At 34.2% G+C, this 23,151-nt stretch overlaps 2 protein-coding genes and 1 long non-coding RNA gene across 3 annotated transcripts; all 3 read left to right on the top strand.

Annotated features, from left to right (window-relative positions):
• The first annotated feature begins 1,225 nt into the window (after positions 1-1,225).
• LOC131651190 (phosphoenolpyruvate carboxylase-like) lies at positions 1,226-1,558 on the top strand. Its single transcript, XM_058920859.1, has one exon. The coding sequence runs from the start codon at positions 1,226-1,228 to the stop codon at positions 1,556-1,558; it is 333 nt and encodes a 110-aa protein (XP_058776842.1).
• A 4,069-nt stretch (positions 1,559-5,627) lies between these two features.
• Positions 5,628-7,435, top strand: LOC131648088 (uncharacterized). Its single transcript, XR_009298042.1, has 3 exons — positions 5,628-5,716; positions 6,096-6,356; positions 7,320-7,435. It is a non-coding gene; the product is annotated as an uncharacterized LOC131648088 (long non-coding RNA).
• Positions 7,436-12,037: 4,602 nt separating this feature from the next.
• Positions 12,038-13,666, top strand: LOC131648087 (uncharacterized GPI-anchored protein At4g28100-like). The gene is made up of 2 exons (XM_058917879.1): positions 12,038-12,763; positions 12,959-13,666. Exons 1-2 carry the CDS (start codon positions 12,179-12,181, stop codon positions 13,274-13,276), a joined length of 903 nt encoding a protein of 300 aa, XP_058773862.1. The 5' UTR covers positions 12,038-12,178; the 3' UTR covers positions 13,277-13,666.
• The last annotated feature ends 9,485 nt before the right edge of the window (positions 13,667-23,151 follow it).

The following is a 23,151-nucleotide window of genomic DNA, read 5'->3' as shown; positions in this document are numbered from 1 at the left end:
AGTGCACTGAATGTAACGTATCTGACATAGTGAAATCTCTCACAGGGTGTGAGGGGACTGGAGTATCCTTGTTCGGAAATAGGAACAAGATATATCTTGGTGTTCTTTATTTTTCTGTATTTATTTTCAATGCTTTAAAATTCATAACAGTTTTGGAAAAATAAGAACAACATTGCTAATATGCATACTCGAGAAAGTTTCACTAATATCGGTTAATCTAATTCATTCAGCCCTCCCCCACTTAGATTACTTTTCATATTAATAATAAATTGACTACCATTTAATTTGAAGGCACTTGGGTTTGTGATCTCATGGGTATAAATTTTATATTTTTTGTTTTAAATTCAGAATTGTTTAATATTACTATAAATCATGAGAATTATTTGTTACTAATGTTCATTAGTCTAGTGGTAAAGGCATACGATGTGACATTTGTTACTAATATTTAAAAATAAAATTGAAATTAAAATAAAAAATCAATATTAAGTATTTAAAAAATGAAGAAAAAAATAAAATCCAACTTGGCGGTCTAGTCATGGTTTAAAAGTAGGAAAAAATCGGTTTGAAAAAAATATTAACAAAAGAACTAAAATGGTCCGGTTAAATTTTGTAAGAGATTATATTTTGTCTGTTTTTTGTGAAGGATTAATTTAAGTTATGTAATTTTTGTGAGTGATCAAAATGAATCTTCACTCTTAAATGTTTTATCATTGAATTCATTTATGGTCCAATTATTATGTTCAAGTAAGTATGAATTCTTTGAAAAATTAGTTTCCCTCTTGGATGGGGTATGAATTGTCCATCAGAATACAAGTGACCCTCATTAACTCTGTGATGAAGATGTTGGTATATCATGATATATCTAAATGATGAAATATAATTGGACTTCTAATTGTACAAGGATGGCTCTGCTTCTTCTCACAAATACACTATCAACTTACAGAAAATATAGGCGGCAGAGAGGAGGGTCGGACCTACAGGGGATGTTGGCGGTGGTCTGGCCTTGCGTGAGGAAATGCAACGCTTTGGCAGTGGAGCGTGGCATGCGCGGTTGATGTGGAGTGTGTGGTTGATGCAACACTTTTGCAGATCTTTGATTTGGCTTTTGGTGATGAGAAGTCTCACAATACAGCGAACTAAATCATTAGTGCCCTATAGGATCTTAAGATGATACCTGATTCTTTATTAAGGTGGGAACTGACTTGAGTTCGGTGTTAAGCTCGCGATGTTCCACGACAGAGGATGGACTGTTGGAAGAGGGGGATGTCCTACTCATCTTGATATATTATCTCAGCCACCAGATACTATTCACGGCTCATTTTGTGTAACAGTTCAAGGTGAAGTTATCAAACAATCATTCGGAGAAGAGCATTTGTGCTTTAGAACACTTCAGCGTTTCCCTGCAGCTACCCAGGAACACAGAATGTATCCTCCTGTGTCACCAAAACCAGAATGGCATTCCCTTTTGGATAAGATAGTTGTCATTGCAACAAAAGAATATCATTCAATTGTTTTCCAAGAACCTCACTTTGTTGAATACTTACGACAAAGAAAGTAACATTTGATCTCTCAATCTTCACTTATGATATACTTAGAGTCATAAACTAATCTATTTGTTTCTTATATTCTGAGTCATAAAACTAATGAAAATACTTTCTAAAGTGCAGGAAACACCTGCATTGGAATAATACGTTCTTCCTTTTATTCACTTTAGCAAACTCCACGTCTTTATCCTTTCAGTGGAAGCCATGAATTTGTATGTAGTTATAATATGTTCTAACCATTTATTTAGTTGCAGCCATGAATTTGTATGTAGCTCATGAATCAATTTTTGCTAATGAGTAACAGGATTTATAGTAAATTACCGCAGTGGTGTTTCGTATACATTTATGACAGTTGAAGATCAGAATTATTAGTATTCATTTGTGACAGTAACAATTCATTCATCGTTGCTAGGTTTACATTGACAACCGCGATTGATAAAAATGAGTTCGGCGGGGAGTTTGTTACATATGTTTCAACGACTGGGATAAAATTGAAAGCTTATAAGAGGAAGAAGGATGATGTTAATGACAATATTAAAGTTTCAACCCATCTGTTAATTTTTTGGTATTTCCCTTTTTGGTGTTTTGGTATTTTTCTTCTTGGAGTATATAAACTGGCTAGTAGATTATGATTTGTTCATGAAGCAAAAAATTAAATAATATGAAAGATGTCTTCTTTGTTTTACCATGAAAGTTATTCCTGTGCTTTTGTATTAGAAAGGTACTAACCATACACTTTCTTATGTTGATTTCTGCATTCATTCTAATATAAGGATGTATTGGCTAAAGAACATTCAATATTTCACATTTTTTCAAATGTAACTACATGGTATTTTTATTTGCATCCCATTCTATATCCTTGATAATAGTTATGTCTTTTATGCCAAATTTTCTCAGTGACATAATATACATTCTGTTAAGTTGTTTCATCCTTCTTTATGGTCCTAGCTAACAAGTTCACACTAGCATTATGGCTTTGAGGTCATTGTGAAATACTGTCTTAAACTCCTGTTGAAAAGTAAACATTGTATTTATTAAATTGTTTTTCAATATTGTTGGAACATTATGTCAATATTCCAAAATAAGGAGATGAATTGAAAAAGTTCTTAAGTCAAGTCCCACATTGTGTGTTAGTTGAAAAAATTCCTTAGTCCCACATTGCTTAGATTAGAAATCTCGGCTAGTTTACTTTATTATATAAGGAAGTCACTTGTTTCATTCCAAAATACACAAAAAACTTATTTTGAGTTTTTCCTTCCTCACTCTCATAACTCTGCGTCTTTCGAATTGTTGAAGCGCCAACTTCTCCTCCTTTCTTTCTACTCGTTGAACTTTTCGAGTACTTTCTTGAATCTCCTTAGAGAATAATGTTAATTTCTCCTAGTTTGAGTTGAGAAATTATCAAGTATATTTTTTCTTGGATTCTCTTTAGAGAATTATTGAGATTTCTCTTGGTTTGAGAAATTACTACGACTGGTCGTTATACCAGATACTAAGAATGGTCTTAGTACCATCTGAGGGTATATTTCTAGACCGATTATCTACCGTGAAAGTAGTAATTGTATAGTATAGAACTTGGCTGTTTTATCATGGAGGCGTCGTGGTTATTAAGAGATGCTTTGCATAATTTTGGTAGTACCGCGAAACGTCTTAAATAAAGCGTACCGATCCGCGACTCGACCCGGTAATTTCTTCGGTGAAAAACTTGTTAAAATCATGATCCAACAATTTTAAGACGTTTCGAATTGCCATGGATACTGAAGAAATTATTGGTACTTCTGCGGATACTTTCTTTGACAAACTGTTCATGTTTGAGAGACGTCACTTCAAATGTTGGCAGCAAATGATGATTTTCTTCTTAATGTTGAAAAAGATAGCTAACATTTTGTTCAAAGATATTTTGTTGCTCCTTTTGGATCAACCGAACAAACTAATGGTAAGAAATCTGATGATTAAAAGGAACACGTAATAATGTTGAAGCTAAATCTGCTGCACAGATTAAAGAGAACAATTTACAGCTTACGAAAGAAATCACCTTATAGAAAGAATGGTTATAACATTCTGAATGGAAATCACAAATGATCTGTATGACTATTAGAGTAACTGTGATACTTCAAAATATGTTTAAGAGGATCTGAAAAACAAGTATGACATTGAAGAAGCTGGAGAACAGAAGAATGATTTTAGCAGCTACGTGAAGTATCAGATGATAGTTGAAAGGTATGCAGAAACCCAAAGTCACAAACTTAAAAAGATTGCTCATAAGATCATCATTGAAGGTATGTATTTATAAGCAATTTGAATTTCTTTTATTATTGACAAACTGCCCCTAGTTTGAAAGTTTTTAAGAATTATGTTTTGTTACAAAATAAAATATTTTTTAATTGAGAGACTGATTATTCTCATTAAAGAAGAATATCAGAGACATGATTAAATAGAAAAGTTTTTGTTGTTTTAAACAACAAAAAGAAATTCGGTGTGGTTCTGAAGCCATATGGAAAATCGTTAAAGAATTAGAACCGCAATATTGTGAACCGAATTAAGAATGGGAACCCTTTTATGGCCACAATTGCTCCAACTAGACAACAACCACCACCTCAAAGAAATGACGTTGTTTTCCCTTTGTTTCAACTGTGGAAAACTAAGTCATATGGCTAAGAGATGTAGAAGCAGGCTTGAACCTGGTGTAGCCCGTAATGCACAAGTTAACCTGGCTAATGGACAATTTATTACTATTATCATTGAAATCAACATGGTTGATGGATCTGATGGTTGATGGATAAACATTGATGTCTCTCGTCATGTTTGTTATGATCGTGTTACGTTTAAAACATACACGAATAGTAAAGATAAGAAAGTGTTGTTGGAAGATGCCCACACCACTTATGTTGTCGATATTGGAGAAGTGGACCATGGCCACCTATGAAAAGACTTTAATCTTGAAGGATGTCATGTATACTCCAGAGATTATAAAGAATCATGTATATGTTTTTTTCTTCTTCTTCTTCTAAATAAGGCAAGATTTAGTCAGTTTATTGGGGTAGCTTTATACACCATCATCGCAAAGAATGATATTTTTGTGAATGAAATTGATAAGTTTAAAAACTTTGTAAAGAATTTGAAAATGATTCAGTAAGAATTTGTAGTGATAGGTAATCTGTATGATTCTAGTTTATTTAATTATTTTTAAACAACATAAAATTTTACATGAAACGACTGCTCCATATTCTCCTGAAATGAATGGTAAAGCAGGAAGAAAGAATAGAATTCTTACTGAACTTGTTGTTGCAATTATGACGAATTCTAGTGCTGCACCTCACTGGTGGGGGGAAATTCTATTGATTGATTGTTATGTCCTGAATAGAGTTCCCAAGTCAAAGAGTAATATATCTCCTTATGATATATTCACTACTAAAAATATGACATTTGCTTAATGGATTTTACATCAGGTATCTAAATATATGATGTGAGAAATATTTGTTAAAATATTTTACATCAGACATTTATTTCCAATGATATGAAAAACATATGAAAAAATGAAAAATGCATAACACAATGGCAAGATTGTAAATAAAATGAAAAAAAAACACGGTGACACAATTGTAAATAAATGAAATTTTGTTATAAGTGGCCGTTACATCGGGCCTTGGCACCAACCGATGTGAAACTAAGGGAGTAAGGTAGGTCAAGTGAAAAACAAAGTATACTAGCAGAGTGAATCAGTGGAAAGCCCTAGACGCACACAAACTCATCGCAACGGCGCTTGTTAATCAAACCCCTGACATCTCCGGCGAACGACAATCTGGCAAAGACGTTCGCATCTAAAACGGTAACATATCTCTCTCTCTCTCTCTCACGCATTCTTGTTCTCTAATAACAATCGTTTTTCTAAAACTCTTTCTCAGTGAATGAACGATTCCAGTTGTAGCATACCATCACAAACATCGTCAAAACCTCGTTAGTTCCCGTCGGTCTTGACAAGGTATAAGATCCGTGATTCTCATCTTCACTATCAATTTCTTTAGTTTTTCACTTCGTTTTCGTTTTTTCGTTTCAGATGCTTGTTGATGACATCAGTAATGTTACTATCACTAACCACTACAAGAAAAAATGGGATCTACGACACATGAATTGTGACACTTCCTTCAAAACTATCCTAATTTCATATCTAGGTAGGTTTCCACGGCGGTAAGTGCCAACCTTCGCCTTTTTGTTTGGTAAAGTGAGACCCCATAATGATGTTTAAATTGTTATTCGTCTGAAACTAAGTGCACAAATTAGATTGAATTGTGCGTCTCGAGTGAAACCCCATAGTGATGTTTAAATTGGGATTTCTCTGAAACTAAGTAATTGATAAAACATTTGTGGAATTGTAGCTTGTTGGTTGTTTTATTTTACACCAATTTTTACTTCTCTCAATGGTTGCTTCATGCTTAACTTCCAAGCATTGCATAGATGCTTTTTCCATGGGTCATCAATTTACAACACTTTTAGATTATAATGTGTTTTATGATGTTAACCGTCGTGTGTTATGTCTTGGCTTTTTTTCAGTTGCTTTTAAGGATGAAGGTGGAATCATTGTTATAGATTTAAGTGTGAAGCAAGGAGGTTGCAGTGCTCTTTTAAAGCTATGGTTTATTAGTTTTAGGACAAGTTGCTCCTGTTAGGTTCAACCTATAGTATCCATCGATGACACACAAACATTTGATACCACTAGTAAAGTTTCTTTCGGAAGTGGATACTCGCTGAAGGACTACGATGACAAAATGTCAGCTTCTATTTCATGACGGTCGGCTTTGTTTCACAGTTTCGGTAAGTTCCTTAGTTGTAAGCTTCTTTGAGATCTATTTATGAAGTGAGCAAATAGAGCTGGTGTATTCTAGCTTCAATTTTGAGTATTGATGTCTTTGATTGGTTGAATTATGTTTTCAAACTAATTTTAAAACAAAAGTGGATGAATAATGATCTTAAAACACTAAGCATATCATAGAGGAACCCTTTGCTTTGCTAGTAACTCCTTGAGTTTCCTTATCAGTTTAGTTTAGGATCAGAGTCCTTACAGTCGGACTTCTTCAATTCCTTCAAATTTTTTGTTTCAATTGGACATATTTTAGGAATAGAGCAGTGCTTTATAATGGATGAAGTTTCAATGTGATCCTTAAATGTAGGCATTATGGTGATCGGTGACTGTCAAGTTTGTAAGCAACTTTACGTGACATATTCCACTAATTGTTAAATGAAATCATGATATAATGGAGTATTTCATAACATGAGGCATGGAAGTAGATGATTATGCAAAGTATTTTCCATTCTCGTAGGTTATATGTCTTTTATATGGAACTTTAAACACTAAACACTTATTTTTATATGTCTTTTATTACCTAAAGAGTAACTAAAACAAAATAAGTGTTAATTACCAAGAGCTTCCTATTGCCTAGCCACATCCATCCTTCCAGCTAAAAATGGTATGTAAGAGATATTTTTCTAGTGCACTTAAGCCTTTTCAGCTTGTGATCAATTTCTTTCTACTGATATGCATGGTTTCTTGAAGTCCGCACCTTATTATTCACGCAGAGGGGGATTTTTACTTGTTTATAATGGATCATGCTGTTAATGGTAGTTTGCTTCAAATGCTTGTTTTTTTAATTTGCTACTACATTGTAGTTTAACTTAGTTTTAGTATTTCTACCTTTTATAATTGATATGATTAAAACTAATACGAGTTATTTCATAAAAAATAATTAATCTTATCTTTTACATCTTTTACAAACACAGGAAGATCGTTTGACAAATGATGGTTTGATTCCTAATATATTTTCATCTGTGCCGGCTCTGAGTGATGCTGCTTCTTATCTTTCACAAACAACATCATTCTTAGCTAGTTATTTCTCTGACTATTCAGGCAAGCATTTTATGGTTTTACTAGTTCTTCTAGAATCTATTTGGAGTAAATTATATGGGCAGTTGTAATTTTATTGATATTAGTATCCATTCTGATTGATTTATTTGGATTTCCATGTAGCTGCAGATGTAGACAGTGGATATGTTGAAATGTTAAAGGCTCTTTAGAACAAGAATCAGGTACATGAATACTAAAGTATCTACATGCCACATTGTTATCGTAATATACATTATCTTTGAATGTAGTTCATGTTTATTTGCAGATTTCTTGTTTTCGAATTTCATATACAAACTTATTGAAATTTCTTGTTTCCGTATCTAATTTTTTATTTATTTATAATATTTATAGATAAATGAAGAGGAGACCTTAATCCAAAACTAAAGAAAGAGGTGTGAATATTGATGAAGTCAAATGTTATATTTTAGTAGATGGAACATGGTTAAATAGTATAGTACTAATTTTGTAAATCAATTGTTCATTTTGAAGAGTATATATGTGCTTATTAACATGTTGGTTAGAAAAATACGAAAATAGCGACCTACATGTGGTTTTTGTGATGTAGGAAAAATATGAAAAATAGCGACATAAATATGGTTTGTGTGATGCTGGAAAATAGCGAAAAATTAGGTACCAAAAATAATTACGGGGAATCAATACAAATAGTTTAATATTTTTTTTAAAAAATAACAAACATATTACATCGGTCCAAGCAAATCACAGATGTTAAAATATACATATTATGATGGGCCAGTCTTGCCACCGATGTAATATGTACATATTACATCGGTCCTTACACTCAATCGACGTTAAAACCATCATTTAATTTTAATAAAATAAAATTGTTTTTTTCACATTAGACTTTGCTGTCAACCGATGTGGTAGATGTATTTTTCACATCGGGTTGTAGCCCGATGTAAAATGTCTTTAATTTACTACATCACTTGGATTTACATCGGTCCCAGAACCGATGTAAAATGTGTTTTTCGCCCGATGTAAAAAGTCTTTGCTGCACTAGTGATTAAAGAAAAGACAACCAATATTGTCTTATTGAGAACTTGGGGGTGTCTGGCTTATGTCATAAATTCGGATCCGGAACGAGTTAAACTCGCTAGTAGAGCATATGAATGTGTATTCATTAGATATGCAGCAAACAGTAAGGCATATAGGTTTTATGACCTAAATGCAAAAGCAATCATAGAATCAAATGATGGTAATTTCTATGAATACAAATTTCCCTTCAAATCGAGAAATAGTGGGGGCACTCAATCGAGTCACATTCTTGTGATAAGAAGCACAGAAAGCAGCAACAATGTAGAAACAAAACTTCGACAAAGTAAAAGAGTAAGAGTTCCAAAATACTATGGGTCTGATTATGCAGCTTATAATGTAGAAGAAGATCCAATAAATCTTCAAGAAGTCTTGTCATCTCTGGATGCAGATTAATGGCAAGAAACTATCAATAATGAGATATAATCTCTAGAATCTAAAAGGATCTGACACTTAGTAGACTTGCCTCCTGGTTGCAAACCAATTAGTTGTAAATGAGTTTTTAAAAAGAAACTAAAACCTTATGGAACAATTGATAAATACAAGGTTCGCCTTGTAGACCAGGGTTTTAGACAAAGCGAAAATATAGATTTCTTCAACACCTTCTCTCCAGTCACCAGGATTACATCCATTATGATGCTTATTTCAATAACTCTTATTTATAACTTAATAGTACACCAAATGGATATTAAAACGTTTTTTTAAATGGTGACTTAAAAGAGGAAATCTATATGGATCAACCGGAAGGGTTTGTGATACACGGACAAGAAAATAAGGTCTGTAAGTTAGACAAGTCTCTGTATGGATTAAAACAAGCGCCTAAATAATGTCATGAAAAGTTTGATAACTTAATGATATTGAATGAGTATAAAGTGAATGAAAGTGACAAATGCGTTTATTACAAATTCGAGAATCGCATCTTCACTATCATATGTCTCTATGTAGACTATTTACTCATATTTGGATCAAACATTCAGACTATTAATGATGTGAAATCATTGTTGTGCAACAACTTTGATATGAAATATCCCGGAGAAGCAAGTGTGATTCTTGGTATCAAGATCATGAGATCCGAGCAAGAAATTTCTTTGGATCAATCACACTATGTGGAGAAGATCTTAAAGAAATATAAATACTTTGATTATAAACATGCGTGCACACCATATGATCCAAGTGTGAAATTGTTTAAGAACAGTGGTGTAAGTGTAGGTGACAAATAGAGTATGCGAGCATCATTGGCAGTCTTAAGTATGCCACTGATTGACTAGACCGACATTACATATGTTGTAGAATTGCTATGCAAATTTACAAGTAGACCGAGTAACGAACACTGGCAAGCTATTGAGCGAGTCATGAGGTACCTTAAATGCAAATTTAATATATATACTCCCTTCGTAATAAATTATAAGCAAATTTTACTTTTAAGGTTCATTCAATAGTTAATGTATTTGGTCTATATATATAAACTAGAAACATTAACTATTGAATGAACCTAAAAAGCGAAGTTTGTTTGTAATTGCTGGAGTTCAAATTCATGTACAATACACTTTTTTATAGTCCTTGATTTGATTATTACAACACAGAAAGAAATTGGTGAATGAGAAAAAAAATAGAAAAAGAAAACAATACATGTTATATTCAATTTTTTTTCTGTTCACCATTTTTTTGCAGTAAAAGTAATATATTACCTCAGTGGTTTAAAAAACCAAAGGGAAAACTCCCTATTTTAAATAATTTTTTATTTTTAAAAGAAAAAAACCTTTACCTCTGTTTTTAACTAAATTGAAGGGGGAAAATAAGCGAGTTTATTGTGTTTATATATAATCAACGCTCTTGACACTACCATCACATTATTCTAAAAGTAAAGTTAGTGATTCAAGTGAAATCGTCACGATAACCATTAAGAATACGGATGTCACACTATATATTTCATCCACCTACAATTTGAATCACAAACACTGGTAATGAAAATATTAGGAATGAGAAATGTAAAACTTAAAGGAGTATAAAAATAGTCTTTATGATGGATTGCAAAATAAGAAAATAGTTTTATTTAAGGTTTGTGCTTTTTACATAATCTACTTTAGGGATGGCAATAAGACCCGAACCCGCGGGGCCTACCCGCACCCGAACCCGAGTTGACTGGGTTTGGGTTCGGGTGCCACCCGAAATTTCGGGTGCGGGTTTGGGTTGTGTGAAACCCGCACCCGAAACCCGAAATCACACCCGCTTATTTATATATATATATATATATATATATATATATATATAAATATTTATTTATATATATATATATATATTTATAAATATATATATATATATATATATATATATATATATATATATATATATATATATATATACTTTGTGGAAAATTGTAGGAAAAATCTATTTTACAGCGGGTTAGGGTTTGGGTGAAAAAACCCGAACCCACCGGGTGTGAGCGTGGGTGTTATTTTGTCACCCGAACAGCATTTGGGTTTGGGTTCGGGTGCCGATTTCGGGTACGAATTTGGGTAGTGTGAAACTCGCACCCGACCCGTTGCCATCCCTAATCTACTTTCTTTATACATGAAAAATTAGTTTCCTTATCTAACTTTTCTTTAATTTTATATATCCATATCAATTGAATGAGAAGTCATTAGGAATATGCTACAATATTAGAAATGAAAAATATTCCAGCATTTGATCTTCACAAAGATTCACAAGAATAATGATGAAGATGTTTCAAGACTCTTCTTCAAAATTGTACTTGTAGGTTTTATAATAAAATAATGTAAAATTAATTAAAAAAATTGTATTTCAATGAAAATTTAATATATATATATATATATATATATATATATATATATATATATATATATATATAATATTTTTTCTTGGTTATTTTTATAACTGATAAGTAAAGTTGTATGTTTTTTTATAAATACAAAATTGTAATTGTTGGAGTTCAAAGTCATGTACTATACATTTTTTCTCGGTTATTTAAAAATTGAGGATTAAAGTGAAAATTTTATGACATTTTTTGTGCATTTGAAATCAAGGTAAAAGCCCCTTTCAACTTGGATAAAATGGATTTTTTTTTTTAATTTGTATAGAATAGTTTACAAATCCTAGATGTTTTATTTACAGCATACATTTTCTGTGTAATTTTGATGAGTTAAAGAGAATTTAGAATAAAAGAAATAGAGTAATGATTGTGTGTAAAAAAGGATAAATATTTTTATTTTATTTTTAATAAATTTAAACCTTTGATAATTCTTTCAATCTAACCATCATTCTAGATTTCACCCATTTTCTTATATAAATATAAATAAATGATAGTAAAAATGCGATGAATCTAAAAGCAAAAATTAGTGGTCCACCCATGGACCAATCTTTTCATTTCTTCATATTGTATACGAACCACAACAAAATGTGACGAAAAGAAATCACAATGACACACAAGAAAAACAAACAATTTTTCACCCTAAAAAAGTGAAAAGTGAAAAGGACACTACGAGCTATCAAATTCTCTGACACACTTTTGATCTTCAGCTGTTTCAAAACCTTGTGACTTGTGAACCATATCAACTTCCATTGGATATTATTATCCAATCCCATTTATGTACCAACACCAAACAAACTCTTCCACAACTCCATTCTCAACACAAATATTCAAACTCAACATAATTGCAAGATAAAAATGCAATCATTAACTTCCTTTCTAGCTTTCTTCATTTTCCTAACATCATTATCACACCCTTCCCATTCAAACACAGTCCCTTCATATCCCACTCCAACTCAATCCCCAATATGCAAACTAGACCTCTCCAACGAACTCTTTGGCGGCGTAAACGTCGCTTGCGGCAACAACCTCGACCGAAGCCGCTGTTGTCCCGTCCTCGCTGCTTGGCTCTTCGCTGCTCACGCGCGAAGAGCCTTAGAGATTTCCCCTCCACAGTCCGAAAATTCCATCGACCTTCCGAGAATGCCGGATGATTCTCAGAAGTGTGTTAACTCACTCCAAGACTCGCTTCGAAACAGAAACATTATAATACCCACACCAAATGCTAGCTGTGATGCTGTTTTATGTTTTTGTGGAATCAGGCTTCATCAGATAAGCTCATTAAATTGTCCAACAGCTTTTAATGTTTCGGATTTTACCACGGTTCGTAATGTGTCTGGTTCTCATAAAGCTCCTCCTACTGCTGCGGTTCGTGAATTGGAGAAGAATTGCCGTAACTCTTCTTACGCTGGTTGCACCAATTGTCTTGCTACATTGCAAAAGGTAAATTAATCAATCAGAGCGTCTCTGGCACTATCGACACCTCTGAAAAAATGTGCGTCTGTGTCTGTATCTGAATCAGAAACAGACACAGAGACACATGTGATTACGTTTAATTTATATATTTTTTAAAATTATTATTAGTGTCAATATTTGAGTGTCATGTTTTTGAAATTTAATTAATTGATGAATGTGCAGTTAAAAGTGCACAAGAAAGAGAGCAAGGAAAGTGACCGGGAGAGGAAGATGTTCAACCGGGACTGTCAACTGATGGCACTAACATGGCTGTTGGGGAAGAACAAGACGTTGTATATACCAACAGTTTCAGCGGTTTTACGTGCTATAATGTACAGTGCTCATCCACACGATATAATGTGTAGTCCAGACCAAGAGAACATGCCTTTAGCCGTTGATTCGATGCAATTCGATCACGCGAGTAGCAGTGAGACACAATCTTGGCCGTTCATCAAGTTGTTCTGGAGTATGATTGTTGTTATGATTGGGGTTGTGATGTGATTGCATGGGTCTGTGTGTTAGTCACGTGAAACTATATTATTGGAAAAATGTATATGCAAAGAGACAAAGAGGTACGTTTCAGTTGTCTATTTTTGATAGATGATCGAATAATGCAACTTTGGAGCAAACAAAAAGAAGAGACAATGCAACAAGTTAGACAAATGACAACATGTCACGGGCCTCAAATCTCCTATCATCACTTGTGTATATGTTTGCTTATTACTTTTCGGATACCACAAATGTTTGTTGTATTTGATCATCCACGTTGATTAAAATTATATTTGTGATGCATATTTTTAATTAGAAGTTTGTTATATCAAAATTCTGAAAAAAGAACTTTGACCAAGCTATAGCTCGGCTTAGGATCTGTATGGTTTAAATGAGAGCGAGAAGAGGAGAGAAATTTTAATAGAAGGAAATGGAAGAGAAGGTGTAATGACTTAATAGAATAAGGGCAATTTGAAATCACTTTATTATTTGATAATGGAAGTTTTCCTAATGCAAAATTAGAGAGCTAGTGATTCAATGTTTAACTCAACTAAAGTAAAGAAAATTTCTCAAGATTTCCCAACCAATGGGTACAAAAGAGAGGAGAGAAACTAATTAAAGTCAATCACACCTTATTCATTTCCACTAATTAGTTTTATATTCTCTCAACCTGTTCCTAGAATATTTGGTCCGCTTCCACTATTTTCGAATCCATAACAACTTTTATTCTCTCTTGTGCAACCACATTCTCTAACTAAACATGTTATGGGGGACCTTTGGAAGCCTTGCAATACCTCACCCATTGAAGACAACCTTGTCATCAAGGTTGAAATTATGGTACGTCAACTCCATGTCAACTTTATCTATTCAAGCCCATCTAGCTGAGAAGGACCTGTGGAACAAGAGTGGAACCTCTAAGAATGACTCTCGTATCAAATACATAGTTGGTTGCATAATAGGTCTCAATTCCGAAATGGTTAATGGTAATGGCAAGTATGGTGTTGTGTTTGGACACTGAAACACCTTTATTAGTTGCAAAACATGGAACACCAAATGTATTTTTGTTGTTGCCGGTAGTTCCAAATGATACACAACTGTACCGATTCTTGTCATAATGACAAACAGACCAAAGTAACGCAGTCCGAACTACTGGTGCTTGCAAAGGGCCGCAGAAGATTTCCTATACAGTTGTAATTTCACAAGAACTAAGTCCCTAGTCTTGAACTCATTATGCCTTCGCTTCTTATCAGCCTGCAACTTCATTGTTTGTTGTACTTTGTGCAAGTTGGCTTGAAGTTGTTCAAGTAATTCTTCTCTCTAAATCAATTGAGATTGTAAGTCTGAAGGATCTTCAGAAATGCCCATACAACAAATTAAAGTTAGAGGGTCACTGCCATAAAGGGCCTTGAAAGGCGTCATTGAAGCACTGGCGTGGTATGATGTGTTATACCAAAATTCGGCGCAAGAAAGAGCTTTGGACCACTGATTCGGCGTATTAAAGGTCAAGTAACACAAATACATCTTAAGGAATCTATTAAGAGCTTATGTCTTCCTGTCGGATTGAGGATGATACATCGAACGCATCGCAAGAATGGTGCCATGTAGTTTGAATAAGTGCTTCCAAAAGTTGCTTGTGAAAACTTTGTCGCAATTAAACACAATTGAAAGGGACTTGCAATGAAGTTTAACCATATTGTTCATAAAACTTTAGCCACTTACTATATCATAATCAAATTTTAGAGGGAAAATGGGCATATTGTATAAGCCTATCCACGACAACTATGATCACAGTGAAATCATGATGTGGCGGCAATCTGGTGATGAAATCCATAGCAATACCATCCCATATTTGTAATGGAATCGAAAGAGGTTGGAGCAGTCCCGCTGGAAGAGATGTGGGAATTTTAGTTTGTTAGCACACGACACAGTTTTGAATAAATGACTTGATATCTATGAGCATCTTAGACGAAAAAATTTAAATTATGTGAGCTATTGTAAGTGTAATTCCAGAGTGACCGCCAACAGGGGAAGAATGGAATTCCTCTAATATGTGTTGAATTAAGGAACTGGAGGCGAGAATAACCAAATGATTCTTCCAATATAACAAGCCTTCTCTGAGTAGTTTGGGTCCAAAATAGAGTGATTTAGGCACTATTGTATCATAACATTAAGATGAAGATCTTGTTGTAAAGCACTACGAAGATCCTTTATAAATTAGGTGTGAGGTTCACACCAAGCTACCAAACAGATTCGAGATAAAGCATCTGCAACGAGAGTTTTCTTCCTGGGTTTGTACTCAATGGTGAAGTCAAAACCAATAAATTTATGTGTCACGCTTGCTGTTCCGGTGTCTATAAATTTTGTTCTAGGAGTGCCTTGAGACTCTTTTGATATGTCGGAATGATAAACTTATTTCAAGCCATATTTCAAGCCAGATATGATTTTTGAAACTATACAAGATGATGAATCATAAAAGGAGTAAAGAACACAACAAGTGAAAACCTGGTTCAGTGTAAATCACACCTACATCTAGGGGGCACTCTACCCAAGAAAGGAAAATCACTATTTCAAAATAGTACTCTTAGTCTTATATGAACAACATTCCCATGAAACTCAATGGCTCTTCCTAATCCTAGTTACTTTCTACTTAGGACTCACTATAGAACTATTTCACTCCCAATAGTAAGAAGGACTAATGGTCTTACTATAAATTCTCCCAATTCAAGGTCACATTCCTAATAGTACCCGTGAAGCTTCATTCTATTCAACACCTAAATATGAGAACCCTCTCACTTTCACTTAACCATTAATCCTTGGTGATCAACATCAATAATCAGAATGATTCTATGTTGAATATACAACTAAACTAAACTACCAACTACCATGACCTGTGATTGAAGCAATAACATGGCATACAAGTAACACACACTCTTTGCTCTCAAGCTTATAGACTTAATATCTTGGAGAAAAGTTTTACAACTCAACTACCAAACCAAACTTTATGCCTTAAAATATGAATAGAGGCACTAGATTGGTGCATAGAGATAACGCAAACAAAGACTCAAAAGCATAACCATAACACAATGAATCTTCATCACATGCACACCTCAAACATGAGGTTTGAGTCACCTTAAAATAGAAATGCTTCTTTAGGGGTTTTCTCCTTTGGATATCAGTTGATATCTCGTCCAAACTTAGTTGAATTCTATTTTTAATTTGTTCAAAAAAGAATACAACAAAAGATATGGTTTGATTCAAATTAAAATTAAAATTTAGATCTCAAAAATTTTATTTGATCGCGTTCAACTAATCAAACAAATCATATCACACATTGCTAAAAAAATCAACAACCCTTGTTGCACAAGTAACAGAAAAACACATTCCATTAAACTGAAAAACATGCGCTCACAACAACATCCTTATCCATGGAGAGATGCTCTACACATGGTGGAACATCATGTTCCACATGTTGCATCAGAACATTCAAATTCACTCTCTTCATATAAATCTTCTTTGTTGAGTAAATCTGAACCAAAACTTTCTTCAAAGCAAATCTAATCAATCTTCTGAAGGATTTAACATCATGACAAATCAAAAACCAATCCTTACACCTAGATGTTATATAATCACATGTTGAATCTCTTGTTTAACAAGTTCTGTCAAGAAATTTAGTTGAACAACAATCACGCTCGACTTCTAGCTAACAAACTAAGGTCAGGTGCTGGAACACAAGCTGGAACGTCTAGTTCCACATGTTGCCTCTGCATAAAATACATCTTGTACATATGTTTGTTTACCTAGAGCAACCAATCCAAAGGAACTACAAGTTTGTCAAAAGAATGAAAATTTCTAATGAGTGTTACAAATAACATTCATGTGCCTGAAACTTGAAGAACAAGTCCCCACACCTCAAATTGGAGGAACATTGGATGTCTTAACCATTAGTAACAAGTTGGACTCATTACATGTGAGATTGCGTCAGGTGAAAAGGTGGATCATCTAACAAAACTTATCAATAATAATAATGCAAGTGAAAGAAGCCTTAAGTTCAAAATGAGCCAAAAGCGAAGAGCAAAATAATTAATCCCCCCATCTGAATCTGAAAAAAATAAATTATTGGAACATAAGATAATATAATCAAACTAGGATTTAGGCTGACTATCTTAACTGAAGAATTATGGTCTAACAGACACTGTCAGGAAGCACACACACGCACACTCACACACTAACATGACTAATTTGTAAAAAGATTGAGTTGTGCCAAATTTTGGATGTGGTCCCCTTAGATAGATTTTGCGTGTATATGAATTGAGCTGCTAGATTAAGATATAGAGGGAAGTAAAAATTTTCTTTCTGATATTATATGTCGCATCATGTGAGGACAAGTAATGATTCAAGTCGAGGGTGTGATAACTCACATTTTGCGAGTTATTACAAACCTTATCATTTGAATTTATCTTTTTAATTCAGTTATTTAATAGCTTAATTTATTGCATTTTGTTGTTTTTAAGTATATTTTAAAGAGTGCAATAGTTGCTCTCATTTGTTAGTTTTTATGCATTTGTTACTTGTGTAGAGATAACTTCATATGAGTCCTGGAAAGAGGAATCTGGAATGACGCTTTAACGCCAATTTAAAGTGGAGAGCTATATGCAATAAAAGATACAAAGAGTGGACATTCATAGTTTTATGGCTTAAGTGGTAGCAATCTGCAAAATGGAATGCATTTGAATCAAATAACGAAGAGATAAGAACAAGGCGCTAGATGAAAAAACTCTTCACAATAGTACACCCACTATATCGCCCATCTTGTCTACCTACTACAAAGGACTGGTGTAAGACATTTCCGCCCAAATACGTACCTGCATCACTAGCCTACCACGGGACACTTTGTATCCAACATGTTGATCGTACCTGACTCTACAATGGTACCAAAATGAGGAATTAGAGGGAAACTTGTTGATTCCTTTGGTCCATAATTCACGAATATCTAAAATCCCATGATCCAAGACAACACAAAAACCCTAGATCAAAGTGAGTGAGGTGAACAAGGTGGGGAGCTTCATCTTCTCATCATCTCAAGTGTATGCTACCAGTATCTGGAGTGACACAGGTTGTCTGTTGTTGATTGAGGATTACAAGAAGACGAAGAAGTTACTCTTATGTTTTCATTTCTTTTTCATTATATGTTTAAGAATGTTTAGCTTACGATCCAGTATTGATGTATGTACTAAGCTTATCATGAGGTAAACCCTTTTATATTGAGCAATTTGAAATTAATATGACATAGTTGTTTGTGTTAAATGATGTGTAGTGCTTTACTTTATCATTTGTCAAACTGTCATAAATCTTCTTCTTTGAATGATCAACTTAGGAAAAGATACAATCTTGTTGTTGTGAGAGATACAACAACAAGTGGGTTTCATGATAAAAGTGATTAAAAATAATAGGATAGAAATATTCACTAGCTTAGCTACTTTAGACATAAAGAGCTACAGCCGTAGAGGATATTCAGAATAAAACTAGACATGCATTAAAGTTAAAAGCGAGGATTAGAAATTTGTCCTCTTGATTTACTGTTTATGTTTTTAATGTTGTAGAGATACACCACAAGATCACTTTCTGACCTCTTTTGGCACGACATAACACATCTTGTAGACACAATATACAATTTATATTAATGGATCGTTGCCCAAAATTCTCTCCATTATTGAATTCATTTTATTCTTATTAAACTGTTTTTATCATTATTTACTGAACATGTGACAATCATCAACTATTTTTATTCTTGCTTATGCTCATTTATAAAAGAAGGTTTTGCAAATCAATCTAAGTTATTTTCCACTCCCTGTGGGTTCGACATCCTTACTATTCAATCACTTACTACTTTAAAATACATGTATACTTGCATATGACATCTCATATTTTCAAGCAACACCTTAAGATACAAATTTTTCATAGTAACTTAGTGGAGCATTCGCATTTCGCATTGCATAAGGCTAATACGGAAATTAGAAAATTCCATATGATTTTAGGAAATAGATTTGGGTATGGACTCCACGAACTCAACACACTTACCGCGTGTGACTTATGATTGATCAACTTCTAAACCTTTGTAGTCAAGTCCTAAATGTTCATGAAATCACCGAGGGAAATGACACCAAATTACCATGAATCCTGCATAGAAAATCATCAATTGTATAATGAACATTGGAGTAGAATGGATTATCTTGGTATGGATTACGCATTTTTTTCAGATTTAGAAAATTCAACAATTTTTTTATCGCCAAATTATTACATGAAATCCAGTGAGAGTCAGTTCAACTTCTTTAGTAATAAAACACCAAAGCTTAAGCTTTTTGTTCATAAACCATTCAGAGTACATTTTGTATTTAATTTCAAGGATAAAATGATTAACATTGTGCACAAGAGAAGCTAAGGCTTGAGCAGATGAAGATGGCAAACCAAAATTGAAATAGATTAACTCGGAGGAACTATTTTGATCTTTGATCTAGATGATTCTCTGTAAGCTCTTGTTTTCTTCCTCTTCAGCTTAAAAATTTCATGAGACATAAATTAAGAACTTAGACATTTTCCCTTTTGATTCTTATGCAAATTCCTTAAACTTCCCATAGTTGGATGATTGAAAGGTGATAAAGGAGGTTGAAGGTGAAATAGGTTTATTATGAGTGAGATGAATGAGTGTTTTGAGAGAAATGAATTTGAAATTTTAAAAACGACAATAAGTGGAGTGAGAAAATATGCGATGATTGTTTTAAGTGAATTGTAATGATAAAAGTTAATGGGGAATGTAAAACTTTACACAATTAATGATTTGAAATTCAATGGGTTTGATTCAAATCAAGGGGAGATATGATTCAAATCAGAAGGGGAAAAGTTTATTTGATTCGAGTCATACTTCAAAGAGATTCAAATCAAAAGGTACATTTTTTAAAAACCTCTTTTTTATTCGATTCAAAGATGAATATGAGTCGAATCAAGATACCATAGACACAAAACGATTCTTTATCCTGATACACATAACAAAACTTAACAAAAAAACATTAGCTTCCCTAATGTACGTTGGTTCTACCACTCAAACTTAATCCTTAGAGTTGAGTACCACAACAATGATTTCCGGGTTCAATGTTACAGACGACGAAGGTTATCTAAAAAATCTCACACAACACAACTTATATATTACAAGATCAACATTCTAGGAAGTTTTTCACAAGGTTGAAACAAAGAGGCGATGTGTTTGTGAAAGGAAACGCACTCATGGGTTTTTCTCAAGATTTGTGAAAATATCGATTTGATCTCACATCAAAGTAAATTATTGTTTTAGGAAAATTGACAAAAATGATTTATGTAAGTGCTAGAGGTTTGGCACAAAAAGGTCAAGAAACGAACAAAATGATTTGAGTCAAATCATGAAGTTATGGTTTAAAAATTTCTGAATGCTCCTCAAGGATGATTTGTTTTGGTTCTGTTCTGATTTTTTCCACAAAGGCAAGCTAGTGAAGTCAGTAACATCTTCGTTTATAGCTTTGATCCCTAAGAGCAAAAATCCACAAGTTTTATCCGAGTTTAGGCCAATTTGCTTGGTTGGGAGCTTTAACAAAATATTATCCAAGATGCTGGCAGCAAGATTAAAAAGAGTGATAGGAAATCTTGTATCGTGTAATCAATATGCGTTTGTCCCTAGAAGAAATATGTTGGACGGTGTTTTGTTGGTTAACGAGGTCCTTGATTGGGCAAAGCGTAAGAAGTTAAGTTGTCTTCTCCTCAAGGTTGACTTCGAGAAAGCTTACGACTCTTTATCGTGGAATTATCTAAGAGATGTTATGTTGAGAATGGGGTTTGGTGTGAAGTGGATGGATGCTTGCATTTTCTCGAGTCATATGTCCGTTCTTGTGAACGGGAGTGACACCAATGATCTTAAGGTCCAAAAAAGGTTGCGTCAAGGAGATCCCTTATCTCCGTTTCTCTTCGTTTTAGCTATGGAAGGTCTCACTTCTTTGGTTAGAAATTCGGTTGAAATGGGAGACTTCAAACCTTTTAAGTACGGGGTTGACGAGGGTGTGGATATCCTCCAATTTGCGGACGACACGGTGATCTTCGGGGAAGCTTGAGAGGGTTTGAGCTAATCTCCGGTTTGAAAATCAATTCTCAAAAAGTAATGTTATGGGCGTAAATGTGGTTAGTTGGCTCTTGGATTCGCCAACCAATTTCCTCGCTTGCAAGAGAGGCAATACCCCGTTCTTTTTTCTTGGAATAATGGTGGGAGCGAGTCCTAGAAATAAGAAGGTGTGGAAAAAAGTGATTGAAAATTTTAAGAAGAGGTTAGCATCTTGGAAGGGGAGGCATATTTCTATAGGCGGAAGGGTGACGTTAATCAATGCGGTGCTAAATGCTATACCTTCTTTTACTTTCTCGTTTTATAAAGCCCCTGTCAAAGTCTTGAAAGAAATCAAAGGGATCCAAAGTAATTTTTTGTGGAGCGGGAACGCAAGCAAAAGGAGCATACATTGGGTGAAGTGGGAAACGGTTTGTAAGCCAAAGGAAAAATGGGGCTTGGGCGTTAGAGACATTGGCGAATTTAACAAAGCGTTTCTTTTAAAATGGAAGTGGAGGTTCCTTAAGGAGGATAGGTCGGTATGGAAGAGCTTTATGCAGTGGAGATATAATAACATCAAGTTAAAAGTGTTTCAGCCTGTAGGGGATGCGGTAAATTCAAATGATTCTATATGGTGGCGTGACATTATCTCTAATGATATAACGAAGGATGCTCTAGATGAAGGGTTTAGTACGTGTGTTCAATGTATAGTCAACAACGGCAATAGCATTCTGTTTTGGCAAAACATTTGGTTGGGAAATCAATCGCTCCGTTTCACTTTTCCGGATTTGTTTGATTTTTCAACCAAAAAGTTTTCTACTGTTGCTGAGTTAGTAGTGTGGGAGAATGGAAATCAATGTTGGAAGCTGGATCAATTGTTTGGCACTGTTCTATGTCAGGTTCAAAGCACGGTGGGAAGAGCCACGGCGGCTCAGCGACAGCAACTCCAGGACATGGTTAACACGGTCAGGTTGGATCCTACAGCAGATGATTCCTTCATGTGACAGCAGAAGCTAGACGGTCTCTTCACGGTTGCAAGCGTGTCTGTTTTGATCGCTGAGCAGAAGGATTCGGCTTGGCATCCTTCCATTATCCGGAGATTGAATACCATGTGGAAGATGAACATTCCGTTAAAAATCAAAGTTTTTGCGTGGAGGATGTTTATCTCCAGATTTCCTATGAAAGACTTGCCGGTGCGAAGAGGTATGTCTGAAAATGCCTTCGATCTAAACTGTGTTCTATGTGAGAGCCATGAGGAATCCTTGAACCATTTATTCTTCTTGTGTCAAACATCTAAAGCTGTTTGGGAAAAGATTTACTTGTGGATAGGGGATAGCTCTTTTTTCTCTCTTGAGGAGTTTATGAGTTTTGATGCTATTCAAGAGAAGGTGAGGAACAAATCTACCCGGAATACCGTTAATACCATTTGGTTGGCAACTTTATGGAGTATTTGGTTAATGAGGAATGTAATAGTTTTTGATAATGTCTCTTTTAGTTTTGAGACGTTGTACAATAATGTTATGTTATTGTCGTGGTGTTGGTCGGCGTGTAGTAATTTGTTGTCCCGGTCTAGTTTCTACGATTGGTATAAGTTACCTCTATCGTGTTTCAGTCCTTTGTAATTTTCCCTGTTGTAAAGGTTGCACCCCTAGTGAGATTTCGTCAATCAATTTCTTATTAAAAAAAAGGTAGTAAAAAGAGGAAACTGTGATTTTTATTTGAATCATGATCCGAGTCATACAAAAGTATGATTCGAATCATGATTGTTTTT

Source organism: Vicia villosa, linkage group LG2 (genome assembly GCF_029867415.1).
Source record: "Vicia villosa cultivar HV-30 ecotype Madison, WI linkage group LG2, Vvil1.0, whole genome shotgun sequence".
Taxonomy (NCBI): Eukaryota; Viridiplantae; Streptophyta; class Magnoliopsida; order Fabales; family Fabaceae; genus Vicia; species Vicia villosa.
This window is presented reverse-complemented; position numbering and strand designations above follow the sequence as displayed.

Excerpts from the sequence above, each read along its gene's own strand:
- LOC131651190 (XM_058920859.1), top strand. The coding sequence starts at position 1,226 with ATGTTCCACGACAGAGGATGGACTGTTGGAAGAGGGGGATGTCCTACT.
- LOC131648087 (XM_058917879.1), top strand. The coding sequence starts at position 12,179 with ATGCAATCATTAACTTCCTTTCTAGCTTTCTTCATTTTCCTAACATCA. Across the intron at positions 12,764-12,958 it reads GTCTTGCTACATTGCAAAAG|TTAAAAGTGCACAAGAAAGA; the intron begins GTAAATTAATCA and ends ATGAATGTGCAG.